This window comes from Silene latifolia, chromosome X, assembly GCF_048544455.1.
Source record: "Silene latifolia isolate original U9 population chromosome X, ASM4854445v1, whole genome shotgun sequence".
In the NCBI taxonomy this organism is placed as follows: Eukaryota; Viridiplantae; Streptophyta; class Magnoliopsida; order Caryophyllales; family Caryophyllaceae; genus Silene; species Silene latifolia.
Window position 1 is genome coordinate 316,350,544 of NC_133537.1, and position 8,794 is coordinate 316,359,337.

General features: G+C 37.4%; 1 protein-coding gene across 1 annotated transcript; it reads left to right on the forward strand.

Annotated features, from left to right (window-relative positions):
• Positions 1-2,374: 2,374 nt before the first annotated feature.
• LOC141621982 (protein TORMOZ EMBRYO DEFECTIVE-like) lies at positions 2,375-8,582 on the forward strand. Its single transcript, XM_074438080.1, has 14 exons — positions 2,375-2,979; positions 3,130-3,315; positions 3,412-3,570; positions 3,752-3,948; positions 4,214-4,499; positions 4,615-4,749; positions 5,007-5,125; positions 5,879-6,035; positions 6,284-6,530; positions 6,613-6,689; positions 6,937-7,056; positions 7,394-7,524; positions 7,617-7,791; positions 8,084-8,582. Exons 1-14 carry the CDS (start codon positions 2,671-2,673, stop codon positions 8,420-8,422), a joined length of 2,637 nt encoding a protein of 878 aa, XP_074294181.1. The 5' UTR covers positions 2,375-2,670; the 3' UTR covers positions 8,423-8,582.
• Positions 8,583-8,794: the final 212 nt, after the last annotated feature.

Below are 8,794 nucleotides of genomic sequence, written 5' to 3' on the forward strand. Positions count from 1 at the left end.
CACCTTGTTGGGAACTAGGCATAAACTTTGACACTACACAAAACAAATTAGAACTACCACTTACCTCTAACAATAAGGAGGATATAAAAACAACTAAACATATATTTCACAACTCAAGTTTTTAGCTATGTTGCCCTTCCCCGGCAACAGCGCCAAAATTTGATTATGATAATACTAGGTGTCGTAAATGCTAGAATTAACTATCAAATTAATAATTTCTAAAACCAAACTCAACTCTACACTATGCACTTAAGAATAGTAGTATAGCATAAGTAAGGGTCGAACTCAAGAGAAGGACTAACAACTAAAAACTTAACTAGTGAACTAATTGGGATACTAATGAAGACTCTATAAACTAATTAAGACACTAACAACAATTTAGACTCAATAACTTAGACTAATCACAAACAATGGGTATTAACAATGGTAAACAAGTGGTATGACATAAATGAAGAAAGGCATTTGATTGGAAACCAATCATGAAAAATAGTAAAATTGGAGACTTTGCTATTGTGACAATTTAACAAACAACTTGTATGGAACATTCAATGTAGGGGAAAAACTTGGTGTAACAAGGTTCAATAACTACCTCCTAAGCATAAAGATCCTCTCTTTTTCTTCCCTCAACAATTACTCAACTACTTATGTAAGATAGTGACTACTTACTCCTAAACCGGAGTAGTTGGTCCTACTAATATGGTCACCTAATTGAAAGCCACAACAAGGTTTGCATATGAGAGCATGAAGAACAATAGCCAAACAAAAGTGTCAAGATTAATCCTTTAGGAGGTTTAATCCAACTATCCCAAGGGTTAACATACAAGTTCCACTCACAAAGATACAAACTTTAAGCCAACTTCATAAAGATGCAAGCTTGCTACAATAATTGCAATAGTAAGATGATTAACATGCAAGGTTAATTACTCCTAACACAATAACATCCAACATGAACAATAAAACCAAGGAAACATGTAATAATTATTGAGGAAAGATTAAGAGGTTCTTACAAACTTAAGGAGAGTAGTGTGTCACCAAATTACACCAAGAAAAAAGGTCTAGCCTTCCATAACCATGGATGAAACCAAGAATTGTGGAAAGATTGACATAAAAATCCAACAAAAGATTACAACTTTTACCCAAATACTAAGTATTCTTCTCATACAAGTCTCTTGTGATTATTCAATAATGATGACCTCCTCTAGGTCTTCAAAATGTGGAGTTTATATAGGGTTGCACTCCTATCTAGGTTAAGTCATCCAAAGTGAGCCCCAAAACACGGACTTGTTAACTAAGCCCGTGTTTAAAAACAGAGATGAGCAGGCTCCTGGAGGTGGCGCAGGCTGCGCAGATTGCGCAGGCTGCGCTTTGGCCTGGACTCCATCGTGAAACTTCCAATTTTTGCTTGATCCTTTGCTTTCCAAATTTCACTTGTCATTGCTTGTTTGGAGCGGGCTTCTTATCTTGGCCGATACAAAATGAAGTCTTCACCTTGACTCTTTGACATGGATGCTTGACTTGCCTTAAGAGGTGAACAATCCAAGATTAAGCTCTTTGTGACCCAAAACTACAAGGAAATAGAGTAAGCCGGCAAGTCCGAGATTAATGCATAACTTGGCTTCACAAACTTGAATAAATAACCTAGTGGACACAACTAGACACGACTTATTTGACATTTGCCCCTTGCATTTCATCGCATCGACGAGGAATACAAAGCATTCGTTCATGTGACGGACAACGTAAGATACCAAAATAATTTCAACAAAAAAATCAATTTGATTAGTAATAATGAATTAATGAATTAAATACCAGCTTTATAGTGAAAAATTTGAAGGAAGTTGAAAGAGGTTAAGAATTGAAGAATAGAGAGAAGGAATACAGAATTAAATATGATGTTTTTTAGTGAAGAGTAGACAAATGAAAAATTTGGTGCAAAAAGTACTGTAATGAGCAAAAATTGTACTGCGAAAATAAATTACGATTTTTAATTACCTATAATAGTTGAGAATTCATTTTTTGTGTTTTTGTTAAAATTTGGCCTACATGGGAGTTACATAAAAAATATTTTAGATGATAATTTTTAGGAAGTTGATTTGGAAAAAATATTTAGAAATTGATATAATTTTTTATCAAATTACATCTCTATATTTCTTGATTTTTAAAATAATAACAAATTTTAATAAAGGTAATCAAATTAGTCAAAAAGATTTTGTAAGAAAACACTAAATGAGATATTTTAGCAAGATTTTTGCCAATTAATGAAACCAAATTAATGGACTAAATTAACAGTGGACCCACACTAATAAATAGAAGAGGATATTCTTGCGCAAGAATGGGAAAAATGAGCGGGATTACCCTAGACTTGTTAATCTTTTAGTCTATAGAGGGGATTATTAAAGTTTATCAGTGTTATGGTAGTCCTTCGATCACCCTACGCTTAAGCACGAACACTTTCTCTAGCGTCATAGCGTTTCCCACAATCCTCTCGATCTTTTAGGGTTTCATCAACAATTATTAGACATATAGTAACAACTGGGTCCTTCACATAATTTACGTATAAGCAAGCATTAGACTTGGAGGAATTGCCCTGATTCCAAAGCAAATAAGTAAAATCGTTTTACACAAGATTAACGGGATTCGAAAACTCGCAAAACCTCAACAGTAAACAGAAACATGGCTGACGTAACTGCAACCCTGAAGAAAAGCTACAAATGCAGTAAATTCCTGGAACAATTCTACAGTGGTGGACCAGTGGCTGTCTCAACTGATGGCTCGTTCATGGGATGTGCCTGCAACAACACCATTAAAATCGTCAAGTGCGTCAGCGCAAACGCCTCTATCAAAGCCACCCTCGAAGGCGACTCTGAAGCCGTTACTGCCCTCGCTATCGCCCCTGACAATGCATTCCTTTTCGCTGCTACTCACAGTTGCCAAATTATGGTTTGGGACCTCTCTTCGTTCACCCGTGTGCGCTCTTGGAAGGTAACCTAACTACTCGTCTTACAAGTTCGTTTGAACTTAAACTTTGACCATTAATCTATCCAAATACACACGTAAATGCACGCTTGTCGCTTTTGATTTATCACTATTGTATATTGTGAAAAAATAACGGTTTTTGTTATATTGATTTAGAATATTGGTGAGGGTCCAGTGTTGGCAATGGCTTGTGATGTGTCTGGTGGAATGCTTGCGACTGTCGGAGCTGACAGAAAAGTGCTTGTATGGGACGTAGACGCAGGATATTGCACACATTATTTTAAGGGACATACAGGAATTGTTAATTGCATCCTATTTCATCCTGATCCTAACAACCTCGTTGTAAAATCACTTACCTTTCTCAATTCTTCAATAATTTACGCTTTTGATTATTTTGTACAAATTTTGTAACATTATATTGCTTTGGCAATTCTATAGCTTTTCTCGGCAAGTGATGACACCACTGTCCGGGCTTGGGATCTTGTAGCTGGAAAATCAAAACAATGTGCTGCTACAATGAAGAATCACACTTCTACTGTGGTTTCGTTAGCAATTTCAGAAGATAGAATGTTCCTGTTCAGTGCTGGAAGAGATCAGGCATAGCTCTACGCCTCTACCTTTTAAATTTAATAATCTTGTTGTTTGTGTATTTATAGACTTTGTGAATCTATCCAATTCTAGCCCTGCACTATATCGGCAGCTTATTTGTGTTTATTTCAATGGCCGACTTTTACATAGGGTACCTTAACGAGTATAATTAATTGTCAAATTGTTTCAGGTGGTCAGTGTGTGGGATCTTAGCAGCTATAATTGCAAGATGACGATACTAACAAACGAGGTTCTTGCTGCTGTTTGTGCAATTCATTCTGGAACTCCATTTTATGACAGTTTATCCTTGAATAAGGCAGTAGAGAGTAAAAGTATGCAAGAAGTGTATTTCTTGACTGCTGGTGAACGTGGGGTTGTCCGTATATGGTAATGGTTTCCTTGTTGTACTTATATTACGTTCTTTGTTTCATATGCCTGTTAGTTTAGACACTTTAGAGTCCTGCACATTGCACACGTAAATGCATTCAGTCGTACAAAATTTACATTGCAAGTATATAATGACGAATTTTTTTTGGATAAAAACACTCTTTAGATTGACAAGAATTCTGAATCAGGGTTGCAAGCATTCAATTTACATTCAGTCGTACGGATTATAAATGTTTATCATCTACTTATTCCGTTTCTACAACAGGGAAGTTTGTTTATCTAAGCAGAAGTATTCAGAGGTAACTTTTAGAACAGACCAGGATGACGAGAGAAGAGGCTTCACTGCGGCACATATGCTGCCCTCTGATCAGGGATTGTTGTGCATAACTGCTGACCAGCAGTTTCTTTTTTACTCACCCTTGAAGCATTCTGAGAAAATTCTACATTTGAGCCTTACTAAGCGACTTATTGGATACAATGAAGTAATAGTAGATATGAAGTTTGTAGGTGAAGATGAAAATCTTCTTGCTGTTGCCACCAATATTGAACAGGTATTTTGCCCTTCAATCCATTTTGCGCGGTTGCCTCATATTTATGGATACATTTTTAAATGAGATGTCGCGGTTACATACTCCTCCGTAGCATACTGAGACTCTTTATGTGCAGGTGCATGTTTATGACATGGCATCAATGTCATGTTCATATGTACTTGCTGGACATTCGAAAATAGTTTTGTGTCTCGATACCTGCATTGGAAGTTCTGGAAGCACATATATTGTGACTGGAAGCAAGGACAAAGATGTAAGTAGCCCTCCTTATATTTCTATCACCCCTTGTCAGGAACAGGAAAAGCCGCTATCCTCTTAGTTATGTACCCTGGAGGGAGAATCATATCGAAATTGACCTTCCGACCTTTCATTATTATATTCTTCCGTGAGGCTTTTGTGATCATGAAATCTCAGCCCTAATCAATGCAAGGTTGAGCGGATTGCCATTGTCTTGTGCTTATGACCTTCACCTAATTTTTTGTTTATGGTGCCTTATTTTCTTTGTTGCAGGTCAGATTATGGGATTCAGAAACAAGAAAGTGTGTGGGGGTTGGGATCGGTCACCTGAAAGCTGTTGGAGCTGTTGCTTTTTCAAAGAAACAGCGGAACTTTTTCGTCAGTGGTAGTCGGTCAGATTTCTTAAATCTTTGTTTATCCTGCCTTCTCCTTCCTCCGAAACAAATTGTTCTCTTACTGTTTATATAACTCTATATCTACGCTTCTAGTGTTGATAATAGGACATTTACGTTGTTTTATGTTTCTATTGCATTGTTGACTTGAAGATGTAACATGTTTAGTAATAGGAATATTTATAATAGTTGAGTTGGTTCATCTATCATTTAGCTCTTAGAATGTTACTCATTTCAATTGGATAATGACGCTTCTGTGTGATTATATTGGGTGGTTTTCTGGCGGTTTGGAGAAGGGGCCCTTTGGTGGAACAAACAACAATGCCCCAGTGCTGTGGTGAAGGGGCTTTGATGGTTGTTTAAGGAGGGTAAAAAGAAATAGGGTGAAAAAAACAACTACTATGAATTGTGCATTATTTGGATTCCTCCAACTCGGATCCAAAGGCGATCTACTCACTTTTTACCTAAGGGCCAAGGCATCTTTCTTCCTGGAACTCCAATGACATTCCATGACGTGTATTTGACATACTGGAAATGTGAATTATCCCTTTCTATTAGACTTTGATGCTTCCAACAAGTCCACAACCCTTCCACGAGTATCTGTTTTGGCTGCCGAAAGTTTTTAACCTTATCTTGCTTGCTGCCAACTTGCTACAGCAAGTTTTGAGAAACTCTGATTTATGAACAACTTATGTCACTTACTCTCCCATTTTTGATTGTACATTAATACAGTAATACCTATTCATTTTGCAGTGATAAGACACTCAAGGTCTGGAGCTTTGAAGGCCTTATCAGCGATTCTGACAAACCTTACCGTCTTAAGACAAAAGGTTCTGTGGGGGCTCATAAGAATGATATTAACTCCGTGGCTATTTCACCAGATGACAGTTTTGTTTGTAGTGGTTCAGAGGTTGGTTGATTTGTGATTTTATAGGTTTTTACAGTCCAAATGACGCATTCTTAAGGCAATTTAGCCGTGAATACAAAAATTGTAAGAGAGCTCGTTGCCCTGTAACTACATATTGCTGTCATTGGAGCTCTACTCGGTATATACGTGTCAGCGTGTGAGATCTGGATATCTGGCGGAGCTTTTCTTCTGATTTAAAGTTCGTTGTGCATTCTCATCTGACCTGTTAAATGTCTATCTAACATGACCAGGATCGCACTGCTCGTCTGTTTAAGCTTCCAGAACTAGTGGAGATGGCGTCACTGGTGGGTCACAAACAGGGAATTTGGTTTGTTGAGTTTTCTCCTGTTGACCCTTGTGTTTTGACAGCATCTAAAGACAAGACCATAAAATTATGGTCAGTGCGTGATCACTCCTGCTTAAAAACATTTGAGGGTCACACATCTACTGTGTATAGAGCATCCTTCATCTCCCGAGGGGCTCAGCTTGTATCAACTGGTAAGTAGGCATTCTGTAACGTAACCTGACGTGCTGTTGTTACGGGAATAATAAGATGCATCTTCTATTACCCTCTTTCCAGATGCGAATGGCCTACTGAAGCTATGGAACGTAAAATCTATTGAATGCATTGCGACTTATGATCAGCACGAGGACAAGGTGTGTTTTGCTTTTCGACATTCCCTTCTCCTGCCTGTTATTTCTGGCTGACCCGTGAGAACCTGAAGAATGTTAAAATATTTTAACTTAATGCTTTCAGGCTATATAGTAATCTATCTGTTCATGAATTAACTTCTCAGTTTCTTTTGCATAAGAATGAGGACTGAGGGGCACGCTAATATGTCCCTGAATATATATGTTTTTGGCTGTTAAATAAGCTGCATGCTGCATCAATGATTAACTGTAGGTATGGGCCTTGGCAATTGGAAGGAAAACAGAAATGCTCGCTACTGGAGGCAGTGATGCAGTTATAAATCTATGGAATGATTCCACTGCTGCTGAAAAGGAAGAAGCCTTCCGTAAAGAGGTGTGTTAAAGTCTAATTGACTTCACTCATAATATGAATAATGGTAGTTCGATACTGTACCGACTTAATCGTTGTTTGGCTTATTTTGCTCAATCACTTTGAACTATGCCTGTCTTGTTTTACATGTACAGATAGGAGAACCGGTTTTAACTTTTCAATTTTTTTCATTTTTCTTTAACTAAAGAGGTATTATTATATTAATCTTATGGTTAAAGACGAGATCTTGTGAACGATAGGTCGCAGGTTTAAATCCCTCATTTATGTTTTACTTTATTACTGGTTTTTAATTTTAATTTTGAACAAGATTACTGACGGCCCTACTATCGGCTTGCTATAGGAAGAAGAGGTTCTGCGAGGTCAAGATCTCGAAAATGCAATATCGGATGCTGATTATGCCAAAGCTATCCTACTCGCCTTTCAGCTTAAAAAACCTCACAAGCTCTTGGAACTGCTCTTAGAATTGTACAGGTAAAACTTGATTGTGGGCTTGTGGCTCTGGACCATTGCCTTAATGGTGGCTTTTTATGCGAAGACTAACTGTTGCTGCGACATTTGTGCAGGAAGAACATCAGAATAGATCATGTGAGAAATGCTCTACAGTCTCTCGGGATGGAAGAACTTGGTCGACTTCTTGAATATGTTAGAGAATGGAATACCAAGCCAAAGCTGTGTCATGTCGCTAACTCCATGCTATTACAGGCTTTCAGTATCCATCGACCTATAGACATTGATGAGGTGTGTATTTCTGTTGTGAGGAAATCTTATTGCCTCATCCCCTGCAATTTGGCTTTGATTTCACGAAAAGTTCACTGTACATTTTACATGCTCCAAGAGTCGAAAATCTCTATAATTGACAAATAACTCAACATAGTAGAATTCACTCACATCAGTAAAGATACATCTAGATGGTGAATTCTACCAACTCGGCTAAAAATCTTTATAACCCATTAGTGTATACTCATATAATATATTCTCTTATCGTATAACTGAAGTACTGTTTTTTTTAAAAAAAAAATATAATATACAGGTGAAAGGCATAGGGGAACTACTTGAAGGGCTCATCGCGTATTCTCAGAGGCATTACAATAGGATAGAAAGCATAGAAAGAAGCTTGTTCACGCTAGACTACACTCTTAACGCAATGTCTGTCATCGAACCAGAGGACGTTAGTAGGCTAACAGGTAGCACTTCTAAAAGAAATTTGGATAAGGAGACTGCATCTGATGTCCAAGAAGGGGGCATCACAGAAACAATGGAAACAAAGCCAAACAAGAGCTCAAGGAAACGAAAGTTTAGGAATTCGACAGAAACTTGTACCGAGATGACTAAAACTTTGCTAGACACAAAAGCTACTTCAACTGTATAGTTGCTGTCACCATGTTTCTAAAGACATGTCAAGCTTAATTAGTTTTGATGTAGTTTAGTTCAACTAATTAGTTAATTCTGATTTTTGGTAGAAACCACGAGTGTATTTAGTTTTGATTTGCGTAATCTTCTTTAATTAGGTCTCTCAATTGGCCATAATTAAGTACTAAAATATCAAACCCTTTTGGGTCAGCGACTCGGTGGAGTTCACATTAACAAAATTGTACTCCGTTCATGTACATTTGGGTTAGACACACTAAACCTAAACTATATACTCCGTATGAATCCTTTGACCTTCATTCAACCAAAGCCGACCCATATATGATAACTGCTCATTTGTTTACTACTTTCATTTTTGGGTGTCTCAATCATT

Excerpts from the sequence above, each read along its gene's own strand:
- LOC141621982 (XM_074438080.1), top strand. The coding sequence starts at position 2,671 with ATGGCTGACGTAACTGCAACCCTGAAGAAAAGCTACAAATGCAGTAAA. Across the intron at positions 4,750-5,006 it reads CTGGAAGCAAGGACAAAGAT|GTCAGATTATGGGATTCAGA; the intron begins GTAAGTAGCCCT and ends TCTTTGTTGCAG. Across the intron at positions 6,531-6,612 it reads GGCTCAGCTTGTATCAACTG|ATGCGAATGGCCTACTGAAG; the intron begins GTAAGTAGGCAT and ends CCCTCTTTCCAG.